The sequence below is a fragment of the Sebastes fasciatus genome, chromosome 19 (genome assembly GCF_043250625.1).
Source record: "Sebastes fasciatus isolate fSebFas1 chromosome 19, fSebFas1.pri, whole genome shotgun sequence".
NCBI classification, from domain to species: Eukaryota; Metazoa; Chordata; class Actinopteri; order Perciformes; family Sebastidae; genus Sebastes; species Sebastes fasciatus.
Genome location: NC_133813.1, coordinates 27,392,603 through 27,414,554, shown reverse-complemented (window position 1 = coordinate 27,414,554; position 21,952 = coordinate 27,392,603). Strand labels below are relative to the sequence as shown.

Genomic DNA, 21,952 nt, shown 5'->3' with positions numbered 1-21,952 from the left:
CTTATCGACATGCGTTATTTAACGTCCTTCTAAACCAGCCAGCTTTGACAGCCCTAGTAATAACTCAACTTTTACTTTATACCGTATACCGAGCTACCGGTATGTTCCTATACCCAGGAAAATATGCCTATAAAATCAAATACCAAACCAAATACTATTCAGTACGCTACAAAACAAAACGCAGAGCAAGATGATGTATCACTGACACACTCCTCATTAATAAAATATCTTAATACTTTTTGTTGACATGGAAAGCACTGACATTTAATGCAAAATCAATACAAACACAGGTTCTCGAGCTGTTAAAACACTCATCATAAATATTAGCTCGCTTGTTTTGAAAATGAATGCAAAGGGTAGCCGTGCTGGGAGAGGAAGAGGAGGGGTGAGGGTAAAAAAGATATCAGAGCAGAATGAGTAATGGCAGGGAGGACAAACATGTTGGAGTTAGACCATGGGGTCAAGGATTGTTGAGAATGATGGTGGACAGACAGACAGACAGCAGCCTAACCTTTTAAAAGAAGGGTAGTATGAGTGTTAATAGTGCTGCAGTACTCATTAAATACAATATAAGCTGTTGAATGCATAAGAGTAAACTGTGGTTTCACACTATTGCACTCCTCTGGACGTTGTACAGAAGTGAAGTATCAGCAGGGTCACGGAGACTCGAGGGGAAAACGGTCTCAAACAGTGCAGCAGACAACAGCAGTAGCCGTAGGGCAATCCACACTCCAGCCACAGTATCGACACACGGTCTAAATGCTATAGTGAAACCTAACTGTGTACTGACATCCATTATGTATACCTCACCTATTCATATTCAGGGCCTGCACTGGACATTATAATACAGTCTATGCCCCTAGACAGTTTGCTAATCCTTTGAGAGGCTGGAGTTGATTGATTTTATTACTGGATTTACTGAAACATTGTCAATGTGTAGGTGTTGTATAAGCACTGGTATTAGTGTCCCAAACTTGTGTCCAAACACTAAAATCTATTCATTTTAAAAGTGTGTGTGTTTTTTTTTTGCAACACTAGTGCTGTGTGCTGTCAGTCTGTCGTCTGGTCATTGTGTCTGATGGATTTTCATGAAACTTTGTACAGACATTCACGGTCCCCGGAGCTCGGAGCATGAATCCTAGTGGCTTTGGTGATTCTCTGACTTGGTTTGATTTAGCTCCATCATCAAGTCAATATTTTATTCTGATCAATACATTTGGTTTATGAACAAATACCAGCAAAATAACGTTATTCTCATCAGCTGCACTTTGTGTTTAGCTGCAATTAGCAAATGTCAGCATGTTAACACACTTTGGGGCGGCAGTAGCTCAGTCTATGGGGACTTAGACCCACAAACTGCTCCCCGGGCGCTACATAGTAGCTGCCTACTGCTCCTAATACTCAGATAGGTTAAATGCTGTGTGCTGTGCTGTGTACAATACAATATCTGACAATAAAAAGAAGTTGATTTACATGTAAACTTAGATGGTGAACATGGTAAAAATGAAACCTGCTAAATATCAGATGCAGGAGAGTGCTGGCGAGCTAGCCAGATGCATGGAGGAGCGAGATAGCTGGAAAGCCCGTCTGGTGACGACCCAATGATATCAATTCCGATAGTTGTATTATCACTCTTTTACATCCACTGCTATTGATTTTTGTTATTAGTCCTACTTGTATTAGTTATTACAGCTGCTGGGCTATTATTTTGGTTGCTCTCTCTCTGTCTCTCTGTCTCTCTCTCTCTCTCTCTCTCTCTCTCGCTCAACCCAACCCAACCCAACCCAACCGGTCAAGGCAGATGGCCTCCCACCCAGAGCCCGGTTCTGCTCTAGGTTTCTACGGGGAGTTTTTCCTGGCCACAGCGCGTTGCAATGCTCTTGGTGGGATCTCTAGTTTGGTCTCTAATCTATAGAGTACGGTCTAGACCTGCTCTATATATAAAGTGTCTCAAGATAACTTCTGTAATGATTAGACGCTATATAAAAATAAATTGAATTGAATTGAATTGAGTTGAAGTTAGCATTGTCATTGTGAGCCTGTTAGCATGCTGGCATTAGCATTTATGTCAAAGCATTGCGGTCTCTACGTCCAGCCTCACAGAGCCACTAGCATGGCTGCAGACTCTTAATCTACCTCTTTAATCAGAGGTGCTGACCAACAGTGGGCGATCTGTCATTGTTTAACTGGGGAGATGGATCTGGTTGGTTTTGTTTAGTTCATCCGTGACTAGCAAACCGCCCCAAAAAACACTGTTTTGGTTCTGTATTCTTTGGCTGGGACTCAGAGAAGAAGTCCCAAAAACAACTCTGTCTGCTACTTCAGCACCACGGACAGCACCGTGGATTCATCAAAACACAGCACAGTCAGGCTGCTGATATTTCAGAGCCGTGGTCGGGGCCATAGATTCAACCTCAGTCAGATAAAAGATCAATGAGTCAGGCAGACTAGACTAACATACTCAACTAAACAACCCCTCTGTCCCTGCACTCCCTCTGCTACTAGGGGATGGAGAGGGGGGATGGCAGGTAAAAAAGAGGGATGCATTTTGGTCATTATAAAGGAGGATGACATCCCCCCCCCCAAATCGCCTACTGATGACAAATATTTCGATGTGTAGATTGAAAATTGTAATTTAGAATTTTTTAATTTGTTATCTTTTATATTAAAGGTCTCAGGTTTTTGTAAAAATTGAGTCTTTTTTATTATAAAGAAGGTTTAAGTGATATAGAAATACTGTGAAAGTATCGAGATGCTCAATCCACAGTGAAATACACACAGCCCGTATTCAGAAACTGTTTTTTTTCTGTCAGGATTTCTGTCCATTTGTGTTGTCACAAATTCACAGTTTTAAATGTACACGTTCTAAATGTGTCCCAGTTTATTTCCAGTTGCAGTGCATGTGAATGACATCAGCTGACAGGAAGTAAACATGGACCCAAGCTGTTGCTTAGCAACGGAATTCCATTAATATGTGCTAAAACGGAGCGTTTCAGAAAATAAAGGTTTTTTTTAACATTAAAGCATGTAAACATGTTCTAATAGAAACATAAAATACAAGTGTGAACCTAAAATGAGCATGATGTGGGACCTTTAAGTATTTTGAAACTAATGTATTATTTCAAATATTGTGAACAATTCAGAAGAATGGGAAAAAAAACTGAATATTAAAAAATGTAAGACAGTGGTTTCCATGGTTTTCACAGGGCATAGCAAACTGTAAGACAACTGTAGATGGTGTGTGTGTGTTGGTGTGTGTGTGTGTGTGTGTGTGTGTGTGTGTGTGTGTGTGTGTGTTTGTATCATTTGACTCATATTCTCAAAACCAAAAGCTTTTGAATTCTTTTTTTATTTACAGTATTAATAATTTGGGTTTCAGTTTCAGAGAAATGTGTGGAAATTCACTGAATCTCACCAAGAACTTGCATCAACAGATGCTACCACAGAGCACAATCAATTACACACAGGTTGCTCCCAGAGTATCGACGGAAAAAAAATCGTCTCCGAGTGATGAAAGGTTATGGAGCCGAGACACTACTGGAATCAATTCAGCGTTGTCTTTGTTCCAATTATGTCGAGCCTTGTGGAGGTGTCACACAGATTTGTCCACAGGCTGTTAGTTAATTTGTACTGTACATTTGGTGATACGATAAGAGACAAACTGAAACTGTGAGCGGTATTAATTAAAATGCTATCCAGCTGTCAGCTTCCCTCAGAAAAGTTTCTTTCTTCAATATGTTGTGAGTATATCGAAACAATTAAACACAAAACACGAGGTGCTCTTCCGTTGTCTGTGCTGTTTGCTATTTCTTCTTTTCATTAATGATCTCATCTGTATGTCTCAAATATCCTTATTTGTAGTGTGGTTTTCATCCACTAGCTTTTTGTCTCCACAGGTTAGCAAGAGAAATGTGCTTACAAAATTGAAACTGATGTTTGATTATACATCTTGTCAAAACTAGCCAATGAGCTATCAGGTGTTTTTAAACATGCTAGCGGCATGACTCGTTGTATGACAATGTTAGTCGATCTGCCACTTCGTTCCCTCCTGAAATATCTCAACTAGGGCTGCCAATCGATTAAAATATTTAATCTTGATTAATCGCAAATTAATCACATATTTTTTATCTGTTCAAAATGTACCTTTTAAAGGAGATTTGTCAAGTAATTCATACTCTTATCAACATGGTGGTCAAATATGCTGCTTTATGAAAAATAATGTATATATTTATTATTGGAAATCAATTAACGACACAAAACAATGACAGATATTGTCCAGAAACCCTCACAGTTACTGCATTTAGCATAAAACAATATCCTCAAATCATAAGTGTGCTGACTTGACTATGACTTGCCCCAAACTGCATGTGATTATCATAAAGTGGGCATGTCTGTAAAGGGGAGACTCGTGGGTACCCATAGAACCCATTTTCATTCACATAACTGGAGGTCAGAGGTCAAGGGACCCCTTTGAAAATGGCCATTCCAGATTTAGCTTTTTGGAGCGTTATTTAACCCCCTTCACAACCAGCTAGTATGACATGGTTGGTACCGATGGATTCTTTAGGTTTCCTAGTTTCATATAATTCCAGTATCTTCACTCCAGCTTGAAAACTGAGCCCTTGAATCCAACTGACTTTGGTGATCCCCTGACTTCTCCTCTAGCGCCGGGATTGACATCCAGGGGGGGAGGGGAGGGGTAAAGGGGTTGGGGGGGGGGCAGTGTCATACATGAAACCTGCCTTGGCGGAGGACTGCGCTCTCTGAGTGCACTTCTAGTTCATCTATTCGGCCAAAACTGTTCAAACTGTCTTCTGCAGCTACTAAAAGTTTAGTTACAAATGGTGAGAGAGTCTTGAACTTTTCGAGAGTAAGGTCGTATTGCCTGAGCAAAATCATCTCACTCACTGTTTCCCGGTTCACCAGGTTGTTTGGACATCAGGACTAATGGTCAACATCGTCCTGTTGCCTACGGCAGCAGTAGAGCTAACTGTAGCGTGCAAGCAGACAGTATATTGATTTCAAATATTGCTTAATGTGAGGACCTACAGTCAATAGAGCATCTTGTACAGTTAATTTGCAGTGTGTGTGTGTGTGTGTGTGTGTGTGCATCAATACTGGAGCTACCATTTAAGAGATATTACATATTTGTATCTGTGCAGATAGCAGCCTTGTGATGAGTAATAACTCTTTAGCTATCATCATTAGATGTGCTCTCTCTTTTAATAAAGCAATTACTTTATGTCAGCACAGTCACTCACAGGACAACTCTGGACCTCTGTTAAAAAAATAAATGACACTGAATTATGCATAAACACAAGTTCATTACCATAAATATTACTGAAAGTAATTATCTCCAGGCTGTTCAAGTTGGGATTTTTTTTCTTTAAATGTTCTTCTGATAAATGCTCCGTTCATTATTTGTCAATTTGAAAATTACTAGGGTATGAATATGAAATGGAAATGGACAACATCCTTCATCCAACCATAGAGGAGTAACATCTGTCTTCATAAATCTGACATCAGTACACAGGTTCTGATATATGTATGTATCCCCTGTGAATGCTCTTGTAGAAAACTAGCTGGCATGTTAGAGCGAAAGGAGGAAACAGCTATTTGGAGTTAAGAAGAGTATTATATGCAATATAGACAATGTACAGTACATAAATGTACTTGTGCTTGAACTAATACATGCTTGTAAATGGCTCTGACTTACTGAGCATTATTCATAAATCAGTGAGATAGCCCCTTGTTTTGATTTTACGGTTAGGAAGTTCAAATGTTAAATATGCAAGAATTATGAAGGATTGTCCGATGCCTTTGAAGTTTGTAATTTAACTTGAATGATTTCTTTTCTACCGTATTGTGACTCAGCTAAGAAAAGACTGAGTCACTCCCAGTAACTATGTGCAAAGTACTAACAAATGATAGTTAATGGAATAATTTGACATTTGGGGAAATACACTCATTTGCTTTGTTGGTGAGAGCTAGATAAGATCAATACCACTCATGTCTGTATGTTAATATCAATCTGGAGCAAGCAGGTGGTTATATTAGCTTAGCGTAGCATAAAGACTGAAGCATGGAGAAACAGCTAGTCTAGCTCTGTCTGAAGGTAAAAAATCCACCAGCACCTCTAAAACTCACTAATCAAGACATTTGTTCAATCCATACAAACAATGGAACTGTAAGAACAACAATTGAAGTTTTCCGGGGAGTTATGTGCTGCACTCGTTCTTGACTGAGAGCAGTGGCTTCCTGACTCTTGTCATCCAGCCCAGTCTCACTGCAAAGTATGTAATAGGCCCGTCTTTCCACCGGTAGAAAGCGTGTCAGTGTCACGTTTTGTGTCGCCCAGACGTGAATATTACACGCCTGCATGAAGGTGCCGTGTTATGTAGTGACGGTTGTCACGTTACAACACCAGACAGGGTGTTTTGTTTTGCAAGTTATGTTAGTGACATTTGTCGTGTGTTTTCGCGTAATGACATTACGTTGTTTCCGTGCGTGTTTTACTTAGCTTACTCACTTATTTTAAGCCCAACCATGACTGAGTGGTTTTCTTGGCTTTGTTGCCCCCTTCTGGTACTGAACGTTGTTACAGGCGTGTAATATTCAGGTCATGAGGCAAAACGTGACACTGACACGCTGTCCTCTGCTGGACAGGCAGGTCTATTACACCCTTTGGCGTGATATTGAGTTGTGTCATCACCATGAGCTTTCCAGTTAACCAGCTGACACTCCAGTTTGTCTCAGACAAGATAACCCTCATCTGGTTGTAGCTTCATATTTAGCGTACAAACATGAGAGTGGTATTGATTTTTTCACGCAACTCTCGCGAAAACAAATGTTGGGGACGCAGATCGGAGCTGGTCTGGTTATTGGAAAAAATATTAAAGATAATTATTAATATCAATAAACTTAATATTAATAAATTATCAATATATATTAATAATAACAGGGCACCAAATTACATTGGTACATAAGCTAAAAAAGACATTAAAATGACTTTCAAAAGTAATTCATAATTATCAAAATAATTATTAATTATATTGAATAATATGATTTAATTTATATTAAATCATCCTCTGGACACCACTCTTTGAAACAAAGAGAAAATGATAGCACATTAATGTAGTCTCATAGATAAGTCTCATTAAATACACTAAACTATCAATTTGGAACTTTGATTAATAATTAAATTAATAACTATAACAAAAATAGATAATAAAGGTTGAAGGATAGTGGAGTACTTGACACAGCAGCGGTTGGCATTATTCACTCTTGTACAACATTAAACAGACCAGCATGTATAATCCACAAACATTTATTTACAAGATAATAAAGGTTTAAGCGTGTGTGTGTGTGTGTGTGTGTGTGCGTGTGTGTGTGTGTGTGTGTGTGTGTGTGTGTGTGTGTGTGTGTGTGTGTGAGAGATAGAGACAAGATGGCTGGCTTCTTGTCTCAAGATGTCTGCATGGCCTACAGACAATATGGCTGACTCTACAAAGATGGCTGTATGGTTCATGTGGTCTCTTGCCACCATCTTGAATGGTGGTTCCCAACACAAATTAATAATCATATTTCACAAAATTGTTAAAGGGACTATTTGTAACTTTGTAAGCATATAAATGTAGCGGGTCGTCACACATGCGCGCTTGCATATGCGCGTTCGCGTGTAGCCGCTCTACCCTCCTCCTCTGCCTGCTCGCCTTCACTCAGACAGCTCAGCTCGCTCCACCTCTAGACGTGAACGCGCGCTCACTCCACACTGCAGAAGAGTTAGTTTAGCTCTGAGAATATCTAGTGAATTTAGAGTGTACGTTTGTGCAGAAATAACTGCTGCAGCTCCTCCAGACCAACAGAGGTTTTCCGTGTCTTGTGAAGTGACCGAGCTGTGCAGAGAGTTACGTAGTCTTCTCGTTACCGACCGGGTGCCGGTGTCTCCTCTGCTCTCCCCGGCTGCGGGCGGAGAGAGCAGGGAGACACGCTGGAGAGCCCCGCTGCCTCAGCCTGCACTTAGGCAGGAAAAGCCAACACTAGGATCAGATCTAAATCATGTTCATGGAGAGACCTTCGTCTGGTCAGCTAACATTACTGCCAAGCAGCTGAAATATAGAGTGATATTGTGGTTTTAGCTGACGTGTGTCGCCTCACTGTTTTGAGTGATGCTCGTTCAGGTATATTGTGAGCGAGCCCGACGCTGACTTTCGTTGATTTCACGGCCACAGGTGTCGCTGTTAAGAAGCATTTCTGAAAGTTACAAATAGTCCCTTTAACTATTCCTTTAAATCCAGCACCTCTCTTCTGCTCGGAGTGAAACTGTTACAAAAGAATGAGATGAGAAGAACAAACTTGAAAGTTCTCCAGGATGGTGAAATTGTATTGCAACGTACAGACATATTGGCACCAGAGACGTATAAACCAATTATATCAAAACTGGTTCACGGTGTTATTGAAGAAGTTTGCTGAGGGCTATGATAGCAGAGGGTGCCACTCTGCTGCTGAAGTGAAGCTTTGGTACAGATCAAGGATATCTGCAGCTGGAGGGGAGGATGATGAAGCAAAGGTTGAGGGGGCATCCAGGGTCGACATTTACATCTTTCATCTTTACTGTACTTTTTTATTTTGCAGGTGGTTTTGAGTGGAAAATGAAATGTTTCTAGCTGATGCTCATACTGAACACAACACGCATGTTTACTTTTGAATATATTACAGCACAGCAGAGTGTAATGAGTGCCGTTTGTATGCACAGTCCCTTTGTCAACTCCATAGCAATGAATGACACCTGTTAGCACAGCGATGCTTAATGCAGACATTACAATGCTGCCCTATACTAAGTTCTTCTTTTTTTCCATTTTTATTTGTCATTGTTTGACATTTATTTTAGTGTTAACATTCAAACCCACAACCTTCCTGTTTGGGGTCCACAATACTCCTGAATCATGATGAAACCCATGTCTTAGTATATCTATTGCTTTTTCTTAAATTGTACTGCTGACTTGGCAGAGATGGAGACACACTCTGTAAACTAACATTGTTCTTAGACTTAGAATATATATTGTCAGATAAAGAAAAATAATGTTTTTGATTCAGTGTGACAGAATGAAATGCGCACCAGGAGGAGGGATTAAGCTGATCCCCACCAACAAGGAAATGTAATGATCACAGGCATGGAAATCAAATACAGAGCAGAAATCCCTTTTTTTCCCCGAGGCAAATCACACACACATACCTACACACACACACACACACACACACACACACACACACACACACACACACACACACACACACACCACAAACTACTGGCTTATTGGTTACAACTATAAGGGACCACAATGCACCTGAAGGTAGATTTGCTGTACTCTAAAAAGAAACAGCATCCTGTCAAAAGAGGCCATTTTGCTGCTGCCTTCTGGTCGTCTTTGCAGTTTCAGCTCATCCTCCCCCAGACACAGTAGCCTTAATAACCTCTTAGATGCTATGTAACAGCTTCTCCCATGAGGAATGGCTGCCAGATCGACTCATGTGTGTGGGGGAGAGGGGAAAGGCCAGAGAATGTATTCTTTGCAGAGATGCACATATCAGTACAGCACAGCTCTTTTTCACAGAATAGAGAATAGAATAGAATATATGAGAATATCTTCTCATCTTCATCATTAATTTAAATATTATACTGTCTGTCTGTCTGTCTGTCTGTCTATGCAGGACAATCTCAGGATCCAATTCAAAGTAACATACCGACAAAAATCTAATTAGTAAATGATAGTTATTGTAAGCCTTCCCCATTTTTAGACACACATTGATCATAATGATGCAGAGATGCCATACTCCAGCTAATGCATGTACTTCACCACCACTTCTGACTTCAAAGAGAGCAGCTTCACACCCCCTGCAACCTCTCAATAATGGACCAGGGCCCCTTAAGTGATCTCTAATGGAAGCTCTTAGGGGAGGAGGCACTCATTCATATTCCATATTTCATCCTGCAATACCACCACTGCTGCAAATGGGTCAAATAAAATACCATTGCACACAGGCTTTTGACTCTCCAGGGAATTGCCATGGCCAGAGGGGATGAGGCTGCTGGTAATCCAGATTATATTGGGATTCTCTCCCCCCCCTTTTCCTAATCTGTATTAATCCAAAACAAGCAGTGTGTGGCATAAGAACATGCCAGGGCATATGTGATAGTGTTGACAAATATAGTTTTACACATCATGCCCAGACACGCTGAGGGAAAATCGGAATACTTTGACATTTGGAAATATGTTGTTTCAATCGTACCTCATGTTAATTCATAGCCAGTCGCTCTGCCAACTTGAATCCATTCATCTGGGTGACTCAAAATGCGCTCTACAATTTGTGTATTATGCAAATGCTTTCCTTACAACCTCCACTGTAATTTCTGATGAAATTAATCAACACTGTTAGGGTGTAGTTAAAAGGAACTCATTGAGAATTATGACACGCTGGAATGAAGCATCCGAGGGAGGGAGAAAAGAGCACGCCTTGCTAATTAGCCACCTGCAAACAGGCACACTGATCATCCTGCGATCGCTCGCACAATGTTGTGACTTGTTTTCTCCATTTGCCACCGCGCGGAACACGGCTCCAAGCTAATGCTTCATAATAGACAAAACCACAGTGGCTGTTAGGCCAACATGAATGCCGACGCCAATGTCACCGGAATACAAAATATCAGAAAGGGAGACAGAAAGTGCATCAAATATTGATGCGCTTTACAACAACATCTGCTGTGTGCCATTTATGAAATATTCAGGGAAACACACAGAGAAAGGGAGATACATGGTGGTTTGTCATGATCTGGGTGCTTCATATTTTACAGTATATATGCTGAGCCGTGGAACAGAGCATGAACACAGAGCTTCTGGAGTAGAAGAAGAAGAGGGTGGGAGGAAGGCATTGAAAATCCTCTTATGACACAGTTAACGCCTGGTGTAAGAGAGCAGCAACATAACAGTAAACTCTCAGAGGTAATTTAGGCCAAGAGCGTTGGCATTTATGAGGACTCGGCTAATGACGGCGCTATAACAGCAAAGCCAGTACACTGAAAAAACAACACAATATATCTGTTGTGTTATAGCCTGCCAATCCCTCTGCTTTATCTCAGCTGATAGATAGTGGAGAATAAGAGACAAGCGAGGATGATGGGATAGCGCGTCGTGATCTTCCAGTAAAAGCTTTTCTCACCCACCCCCACCGACAACTCCTCTTCTCCTCATGCATCTATCTATCCATCCATCTATGACTCCTCCCTTCTGTTCTCCACCGTTCCCCTCACCCACCTTCCCATCCCTCGTGCCTCCTCTCCCTCCCCATCGTCTTTCTCTGTTTCCTCTCCCCTCCGAGTGTGTTCTGGGACCCGCTAATTCAAAGACCAAGCGGCACCTCATATCTGCGATCAGTCGGGTTTAACCAAACTCCCTTAGCCTGTCGACACATCCCGAGTTCAAAGAAGACAAAAGGAAGTGTGGCTGTGGGAAGAGTCAGCCCCCCTCCCTTCAGCTACCCTAAATCTTTTAATCATGACACTGACAGAAACTATTTTTTCCCCTTCCATCTCCCTTGATATGCCAGTATTTTCTGTTCTCCTTTCCTTTCTTCTCATGTATTTAAAATCTCCCTCACTCTCTCTCCTTCCGTCTTACCAAATAGCCGACCCTCCTTCTTCTCTCCCTCTCCATTTGACAGCACCCCCCAACCCCAACCCCCCTCGTTGTCTGCCTACTGTAGAGCCTTAATGAGTACACTGGCAAGGTCTGTAAATTATTCAATAACTGGGAGAAGAATCTCTGATTTTCTCCCCTCCCCTTTGTTATTCCGAAAATAGACTCTCATGTTGGGAGCGAATCATTCACAGCTATTAGGAATTGAGATGCTCATTGTTCCATCCTGATGGAGGTAATCGCCAGTTTGATTTGAAATACCAGGACAATTAGGATCCTATTACTTTTCATTTGCTGCAGCAGCCTGAGAAAACAGTTATGTATCTTCTGTTACTATGGGAGGATCCTTCTAACCACTGAGAAAATAACCCTCATGACATCATCAGAGTAGTTTTCTGAGGTCTGAGAAAAAACCCTCTAATGATTATGTAGTAGGTTGGAAATGATACATGTCTAGTTTTTATTTAAACACCCACCCTATTTTTTGTTAATAATTAACTATTCTAACAGTTTTTACACAGTCCTTATTTCAAGGTATTACACCTACGCATCAGTAGATGGCGCTCTGATGCTGCTGTGGATCCCTTAGGGAGACTGTAGCTACAAGCTCTGCTCATGCGCAGCTCAGAAATTATCAAGCTGTGGCCTGAGCAAGACGCTAACTTTGGTCCTCTCTCTATCAATCCACAGAAACGATATATTTATATTGGCTACACAGTGCTTCCTAGCCTGTATATCCCTTGCTGCAGGTCCACATTTCCTTTGGTGCCGGTAACAATTGGGGGCTCGTCCGTGGATGAGTTCTAGCGTCACTGCCTGGTGAAGTGGGTGCTGAGACGACGTGAACCGGTGTCCAAAGCTTCAGCGAAGGCTGCCATCCAGTGCGTCATCCAGAGAGCGGAGGCCACCTGTGTAGCGTCATAATGGCCACTGTCACCACACGGCGGACGCTGGCCTTCAAGATCCAGAAGAGACTTTCCAAGTTGAGTTCAAGTCAGCTACTGGCAGTAGCGAGTTCAATTGATGATGGCAGCGCAACTAGCGATGTTGATGACCTGAGTGAACCAGAACTGTATGACCTGATTGTTGGCTACATAAGAGGGGAGAGATTGGGAGTCCTAGAGGATGAAGGCATGGCTCAACTCGTCCTCCTTGACGACATGCTGAGTGACATGCTGGCAACAGACACCGCAGCGGTTGGAGCTAGCCAGGCCACGCCCCTTGAGATGGAAGCTTCAACAACCCAACAACAGGGTAGCTCCACTCCCTCACCTCCTGACTACAACCGTCCAGACAGACATCCAACTACACCAACCACAGACATTCCCACACATCCATTGCCCGAGACCAGAGACATTCACACACTTCCAGCACCTATGGGAAGAGGCCGTGGTATGCCAGCTAGGAGCCTCGCCACTCCACTATCGACCAAGTCACTCACAGCAGGTGTTGGGGGTGTTTCCCCTGGTAGGGTGAGTCTGTCCTCCAGCGTGGGAGATCAGGTAATGAGGTTTAATGATGTTGCAGCTCTGCTCCCACGCAGAAAGTTTAAGTTACATATCGGACAAATCTCTGATGTTGGTTCTGACATGTCATACAGCAGCCTTTGTAAACAAATCGATGAAGGTTTGCAAGAAGGGTTTACTGAGTCAGAGGTACTTCGCACTGTGATTAAGATAATAAAACCTGGTACATTCAGAGAGATGTTAACTCATAAAGGTGACTTAACTGTTGATGAGTTGAAGCGGTTTCTTCACATCAGGTACAAAAACAGTACTGAGCTTTTTTAAGAGTTAAGTAATGCTAAACAGCAAGACAAAGAGAGCCCACAGCCGTTTTTGTACAAAGTCATGGGTTTAAAGCCTGTCTCGTGCTGCTGGTATGGAATGCTCGCCTTAGTTGCAGCTTTCACTACACAGTAGCAGGAGTTGGTTGGGCTTGACGTGCCGAGACAGCTTGTACACGACCCAAAGCCTGTCTGGCCTCACGTGGTATGAGACTGTAATCCACTACCTGGAAGACAATAAGTTAGGGGAGAGGACTAACAAACCAACTCCAAAACTTACCAGAAGCCAGAAATGGTGGAAGGTTAGGCTTGGGGTTAGCAACCCCAACTTGTAAAAAACCTATACGCTACAGAAACGTTGACAACAGAAAGACAGAATCAAAACCTGGTAGAGGAGGGTTCCTCATCAAGAGGAAATATGACACTGTGTGATGAAAGCCACAAAGTCAAGGAAGTCACAGAGCCGAAACCCCTTCTGTCAACCAGAGACATCCGGATTGGAACGTGGAACGTTAGGACCATGTATGAGACCGGAAAGACCATGCAAGCAGCAGCAGAAATGAATAGATACAACCTAGACCTGTTGGGAATCAGTGAGACAAGATGGATTCAATCGGGACAACAAAGACTGATGACAGGAGAGCTGCTACTCTACTCGGGCCATGAAGAAGACAAAGCCCCGCACACAGAGGGAGTCGGTCTTCTTCTATCAAGAACAGCACAGAGAGCCCTGATTGGATGGGAAGCACATGGTCCAAGAATCATAACAGCTTCTTTTAGAACTAAGAAGCAGAAGATCAAGATGAATGTGATACAGTGTTACGCACCAACAAACGACAGCAACGATGAAAATAAGGATGACTTTTATAACAGACTGCAGAGCATCCTGGAACAGATAAAGGAAAAAGACATCAGTATTCTCATGGGGGACTTCAATGCAAAGATCGGAAGAGACAACACAGGCTACGAAGAAGTAATGGGCAAGCAGGGTTTGGGAGAGATGAGTAATAATGGAGAGAGATTTGCAGACACCTGTGCCCTGAACAACCTAGTCATAGGTGGAAGCGTCTTTCAACACAAGAGGATTCATAAAGCGACCTGGATATCACCGGATGGCGTGACAGAGAACCAGATCGACCACTTCTGTATAACCAGGAAGTTCAGGAGATCACTTCAGGACCTACGGGTGAGGAGAGGAGCAGACATAGCATCAGATCACCACCTGCTAGTTGCCACTCTGAAGCTGAAACTGAAGAAGCACTGGATGGAAACAACAACAAAGAGACAGAAGTTCAACGTCCGCCTTTTGGAAGAGACACAGAAAAGGGAGGAGTACACGCTGACTCTGAAGAACAGATTCCAGGTATTGCAAGATCTGGGCATGGAAGAAGACATGCAAGACCAATGGGAAAAGATAAGAGAGGCCGTCACAACAACATGTCAGGAAGTAATCGGACTAAAGAAGTGCCAGCAGAAAGAGTGGATATCAGCAGAAACTCTACACAAGATAGAAGAGAGAAGACAGAAGAAGGCAGAGATTAACAACTGTCGTACAAGAACAACCAAGGCAAAAGCCCAACAAGAATACACAGAGGTCAACAGAAAGGTAAAGAAAAGTGCGAAGAAGGACAAGAGAAATTACATCGACAGCCTGGCTAAAGAAGCAGAAGAGGCGGCAGCAAAGGGAAACATGAAAGAGCTGTACGACACCACCAAGAAGCTGTCCAGCAAGACCAGACAGACAGATCGACCAGTGAAAGACAAGGAAGGGAAGACGATCACAGAACTAGAGCAACAACAGGAGAGATGGGCAGAACACTTTGAAGAACTTCTGAACAGACCTACACCACCTAACCCTCCAGACATTCAACCTGCGGAGACGGATTTGCCCATCAACTGCGGAAAACCCACCAAGCTGGAAATTAAAAAGGCCATCACACAATTGAGGAACAACAAGGCAGCAGGACCAGACAACATTCCGGCAGAGGCGCTGAAGGCAGACATGGACACCTCCGTAGAGATGCTGCACCCACTGTTTCAGAAGATCTGGGAGAAGGAGGAAGTACCAACAGACTGGCAAGAGGGCTATCTGGTCAAGCTCCCCAAGAAAGGAGACCTGAGCAAATGCTCTAACTACAGAGGAATCATGCTTCTCTCAGTGCCAGGAAAGATATTCAACAGAATTCTCCTGGAACGAATAAAGAAAGCTGTGGACCCACTGCTAAGAGACCAGCAAGCAGGCTTTCGGCAGAATAGATCATGCGTGGACCAGATCGCAACTCTCCGCATCATAGTTGAACAGTCATTGGAATGGAATTCTCCGCTATACATCAACTTCATAGACTATGAGAAGGCATTTGACAGCATTGACAGAAGCATCCTCTGGAAACTACTTCGATACCATGGCATTCCAGAAAAAATGGTCAACATAATCAGGAACTCTTACGCAGGGATGACCTGCAGAGTTATCCATGGAGGACAGCTCACCAGAAGCTTCCAAGTGAAGACCGGCGTCAGGCAAGGCTGTCTACTGTCCCCTTTCCTCTTCCTCACGGTTATCGATTGGATAATGAAGACCACAACAGCACAGAGGAGAAACGGGATCCAGTGGACACTCACAACACAGCTAGACGACTTAGACTTTGCTGATGACCTGGCTTTGCTGTCTCACAGCCGACAACAGATGCAAGAAAAGACAACAATACTGGCAGACACATCATCACAAATAGGCCTCAACATCCATAATGGAAAAAGTAAAGTCCTCAAGGTCAACACAACCAGTGAAGACTCAGTGACCTTGGAGGGAACAGCACTGGAAGAAGTAGAAGCCTTTACATACCTCGGTAGTGTCATCAATAAACAGGGCGGAACGGATGCAGATGTCAGAGCCAGAATCGGCAAGGCAAGGGCTTCATTCATACAACTAAAGAACATCTGGAGCTCCAAAGAAATCAGCCGGCGGACAAAGCTCAGACTCTTCAACTCCAACATTAAACCAATACTCCTCTATGGTTCAGAGACGTGGAGGACAACAAAGACCACAACAACAAAAGTACAAACATTCATAAACAACTGCCTGAGGCGCATCTTAAACATCCACTGGCCGGATACCATCAGTAACAATGATCTTTGGCAAAGAACAGGTCAAAAACCTGTTGAAGAAGAGATCAGGAGAAGGAGATGGGGATGGATTGGCCATACACTCCGGAAACCCGGTACCAGCATCACCAGGCAGGCCCTTAGATGGAACCCACAAGGCAAAAGAAGGAGAGGCCGGCCCAAGAACACCTGGCGCAGGGACCTTGACACGGACATCACACAGAGTGGGCTGACATGGAAACAACTGGAGAGGAAAGCCCAGGACAAAAGACTCTGGCGGACTGTGGTCAACGGCCTATGCTCCACAAAGGAGCGAAAGGCTTTGAATGAATGAATGGGTTTAAAGCAGCGTGTTCTATTTGAGTCACAACAGCCTGGTGCAGAGTTTAGCTATGATTCCTTTCTCCACACACTTTACCAAGGGTTAAATGAGGAAAACAACCATGTTCGACATGATCTCAAACCCCTCCTCACAGACTTGCAGGTAAGTGATGACTTTCTCCTAGATCAAATCACTAAGTCTACAAGTGAGGAAGCAGAAAGACTAAAATGCATTGGCACCGCAGCTAAAACCCAACCAGTGACTGTAAGCGCAGCTCAGCTTGATGGTAGTGACTCAGATAAGCAAGCTAAAGTTGACACTGAGTTACAGGCTAATCGTGTTGCTATTAGAGAACTGACTGCACAAGTGTCCTCACTGACCAAGCATCTGGCCCAGATGGTGAGACCTACTGACAGTGTGACACCTGGGGACCCCTGCTCATCAGCAGATTGTCCTCAGACACCAACATCTGAGACCTGGGGCAGATGCCGTGACTGTGTTCCAACAGAGCAGGGTGAGCTGCCCGCACTGCTTTGTTTGTGGCCAAGCTGGACATCGCGCCTTTGGCTGTCTGAAAAGGAAGATATCGGGAAATGGAGCGAGGTCACTGGAGAGGGGCGGCTAGTGACCGAGACAGCTGAAGAGCCCCCAGCACAAGCCAGCCACTCTAAAACAGCGGGCCCTGTTAAAACGGCTTTAAGTGTCAGTGACAGTGCAGTGGAAGCCCTAGTTTCTGCTCTCCAGATTTTGACCTCCAATGAGATCGCTCCTGAGTGCAGTGTGAGAACAGGGAAGAGAGGTGTAACTATTTCTGCAGAGCAGATTTGTGAGGTTCGGTGCAGAGTCAGGGAATGGCCAAGAGGCGGGACACTGCTCTTTCAACCAAACCTAGTGAGCTGTTTGGAGTCTGGAGTGGGTCCACAAAATTTTTTAAAATTCCTATTCAGAACCCCACTAAACATGATATCTACCTCAAAAAGAGAACAGTTCTAGGCACATTGGAGGAAGTTACTGAAGTGAGACCAGTTAACTATTTTACAGGTGGGTCAGAGTCTATGTCCAATCCCACTGTAAACACTTTGTCAGCTCAGCTAAACACAGACAAGCAGAGAGAAACAAGTGACAAACCTGAGATAAAGGACATGACAAAACAGAGATGGCACTCACCTGTCGATGTGTCATACCTGGAGGAGGATGAACAAAGAATAGTCAGAGACACGTTGTATTTGTATTTGCTAAGGACGATTCTGATATTGGTTGCATCCCAAGCTTGCAGCTGAAAATCCATCTAAAGGACGAAATACCAGTCCAAACGTCCTACAATTCTGTTCTCAAGCCTATGTACAAGGAAGTAAGGATTATGTCCAGAACCTGCTCGAACATGGCTGGATCAGAAAGTCCACCTCACCCTATTCGTCTCCGGTGGTCTGTGTCAGAAAAAAAGACAAGAGCTTGCGTCTGTGTGTTGACTTTCAGGGCTTGAACCGCAAAACCATCCCTGACCGCCACCCTCTTCCACGCATCCAAGATCTGTTGGATAACCTGGGGGGCTACTCATGGTTCTCAATACTTGACCAAGGCAGTGCTTACCATCAGGGATTTGTCGATGAGAGTTCCAGACTCATGACCGCCTTCAGCACGCTATGGGGGCTGTACGAGTGGATCCGCCTCCCATTTAGCCTTACAAATGCCCCGGCGGCATTTCAAAGGTACATGGAGGGTCTAAGGGATGAGTGCTGCTCTCCATACTTGGATGACGGGCTCTGCTTTTCGAAAGACTTTTCATGACCATGTTGACCATCTAAGGCGAGTGCTCTATCCTTAGAGAGCATGGTGTAAAGCTATGCCCAAAAAAATGTGAGTTGTTTAAAAGTCAGGTCAGGTATGTGGGGCGCCTAGTGACCCGTGAAGGTGGTCAGATAGACCCTAAAGACCTTGAGGCAGTTCAGCATTTGAAGGATAGAGAGCCAAAGAATGTGGGAGAGGTCAGAGCTCTCCTAGGATTTCTAGGTTACTACAGAACTTTCATTCAGGACTTTTCTAGTATAGCCAGGTAATAACCAGCTAATAGAGAGTCCTAGAGAGTCTAGCCAGAGAGTCATCCTAGCTAGATCTAACAAGACCAAGCCAAAAGGCACAAATAGTGGTCAGCTTTCATCCAAAGCACATGTTCAGTGGACACCAGAACACAGGGCTGTGGTGTTGCGCCTTGTTGACATGCTAACCAGTCCACCCATCCTGGCCTTCCCAGACTTTGATTTACCCTTCGTCTTTCACACCGACGCATCAAATGAAGGTCTGGGGGCTGTGCTCTATCAACAACAGGGAAAAAAACTCTGTGTCGTCGCTTATAGTTCCAGGACACTTACGCCAGCTGAGAAAAAATTACCATCTCCATTCAGGCAAGCTTGAGTTCCTTGCATTGAAGTGGGCCATCTGTGATAAATTTAGAGATTACCTCTATTATGCACCCACCTTCACCGTATTCACTAATAAAAACCCCCTTACTTACATTTTGAGCACGGCCAAGTTAAACGCAGTTGGACATTGTTGGGTGGGCGAGTTAGCCGACTTCCATTTCACCATCAAATATTGGCCAGGCAAGTCAAATGACTCCCTGTCATGATATCCAGGGAAACTTCACAACCACCTAAAAGAGTACACAGAGTCTATGTCCCCAGATGTAGTCTCTGCCATCTGGCAGGGGGACAAAGCCATGAGAGAGAGTGATGTGCCATGGGTGGATGCATTGCAGCTGCTTCATGTTGCAGATGACACATCTCAGGAAGGCATTCCAGTTATGACTCCAGAAAGTGTTAGAGCTGCTCAGAAGGATGATACTCCCAGCTGCGAGGTGATAACCCTGAAAAAAAGAGGATGGAATCCTAATGACAAAGACAAAAGTCAAATGGGACGCAGGACACGCAGACTAATACATGAATGGAACAGACTCACACTTGACAAGGGAATATTGTACAGCCAGACAGGACAACGGAAACAGTTGGTCCTCCCCAGTAAGCTGAAGTCGACTGTGCTAAAACACCTGCCTGATGATATGGGGCATGACGGCGCAGACGAAGTCATTCACTTGGCGAGAGAAAGGTTTTATTCGCCTTTTATGCAACGTGACATTGAAGACTACGTCATTCACCAGTGCCAGTGTGTTAAACAGAAGCGGCCAAGCATTCCAGAGCGAGCACTTATGGGTTCGATAACAACCAGATATCGAACCCATATAATGGGTTCGACAAACCCCTATGAACTCATCTCTGTTGACTACCTCCATCTTGAACAGAGTAAAGGTGGGTATAAGTACATTTTAGTCCTGATAGATCATTTTACTCGCTTAAGCCTACCCGACCAAGAAGAAGTCAGGCAGAATGGCAGCTGAGAAGATCTCCTATGACTTCATTCCACGCTTCAGGTACCCTGAAAAGTTACATCAAGATCAGGGCCGGGAGTTCGAGAACCACCTTTTCCAGAGACTCCAGCAGCTTGCAGGGATCACCCACTCTCGAACGACCCCCTATCACCCGCAGGGGAACCCCGTTGAGCGTCTGAACAGGACACTTCTACAGATGCTCCGCACTCTGCAAGAGGAGAAAAAGGCTGAGTGGAAGGACCACATACCCAACATAGTCCACGCGTACAACTGTACGAGACATGAGGGAACCGGCTATTCACCATTCTTTCTCTTGTACGGAAGAGCCCCACGTTTGCCTGTTGATTTGCTCTTTGACCTGAAACCTGAGCCACAGTCCAGACAAGAGTACGCACAGAAATGGCCTTTTTTCTCTTGCAGGAGGCATACAAGGTTGCTTCAGAAAACAGCAGAAAGTGCTCAGCTAAGGGGAAAAAATACTATGATCGACATGTTAAAGGCATTGTGCTGCAGCCTGGAGATCGGGTGCTTGTCAGAAATCTGTCGCAGAGGGGTGGCCCAGGCAAACTTTGTGCTTACTGGGAAAAGAGAATTCATTGTGTTGTTGAACAGATTGGAGATGGACCTGGGTACAAGGTTCAGCCAGAAACAGGAGATCAAACCCTCCGTGTCCTGCATCGTAACCTTCTGCTACCTGTTAACGATTTGCCCTTCGAACAAGATGAACAGAGTCAGCATGCACCCAAGAAAAGACAAAAACAGAGAGATAATCAGACAAACGATAGTGAGACAGTGAAGCAGGAGTATGAACATTCTGATGAAGAGGAGGAATACACATATTGCCTCAGGACCATACCTGTGTATGAAAGGAGGACAGTCAGACCCCCAATGACTGTACATTGACAATCAGAATTAGATTCTTGACAGCTACACATTACTTGGGTTAGTTTGGTCCTAGATGGGGATCGGGAGACATCTCTTGAAGCAGGAGAGAGTGCAGTAGTTTGGAAATGCTACATGTTTAGTTTTTATTTTTCACAATGATGTCCAACTTGTAAGGATCATGCATTTGTGGGATGAGCAGCACAGCTGATAATGTGGTTAGCGCCAAAGAAAAATTTGCCAAAATGCTCTGCCAATGGTAAACAGTGTATTCTCATAAGACTACCAGGAAGCCTGCAATGACTGCCCTTCACCGTCAGGCCCGTTTGCGCTGGTGTCGACAACACAGACAATGGAACCTGAACATGTGGGGGAATGTCATGTTCAGTGATGAGTCCAGGTTCTGGACTCTTGTTTTGAGTTATTTGGTGGATTGGATAATTGAACTCTCTATCAGTAACAAGGAACAAACGAGACATATTGGCTATTTTACACTTTATTCATTTAATACACCGTCAGGAGCCTCAGTAGCCTTGGAAGATCCATACGCAGCCACAACAGCCTGGCACCTCCTCCTCATGCTGGTCACCAACCTGGTCAAACGTTGATGTGGGATGGCGTTCCATTGCTCAACCAGGATTCGTTGCAGGTCAGCCAACGAGGTTGTGTTGGTCACTCTAGGTAGTCTGTGATAACCCTGACTCTGTGGGGGTGAGCGTTGTTTCTTGGAGGATGAAGTTAGGTGCCAGATTGTGGAGATATGGGATCGCCACTGGCTGCAGAATCTC

General features: G+C 43.9%; 1 protein-coding gene across 1 annotated transcript; it reads left to right on the top strand.

The window, feature by feature from the left end:
- The first annotated feature begins 13,882 nt into the window (after positions 1-13,882).
- On the top strand, positions 13,883-16,927 carry LOC141757492 (uncharacterized). Its single transcript, XM_074618008.1, has one exon. It carries the CDS (start codon positions 13,898-13,900, stop codon positions 16,910-16,912), a length of 3,015 nt encoding a protein of 1,004 aa, XP_074474109.1. The 5' UTR covers positions 13,883-13,897; the 3' UTR covers positions 16,913-16,927.
- The last annotated feature ends 5,025 nt before the right edge of the window (positions 16,928-21,952 follow it).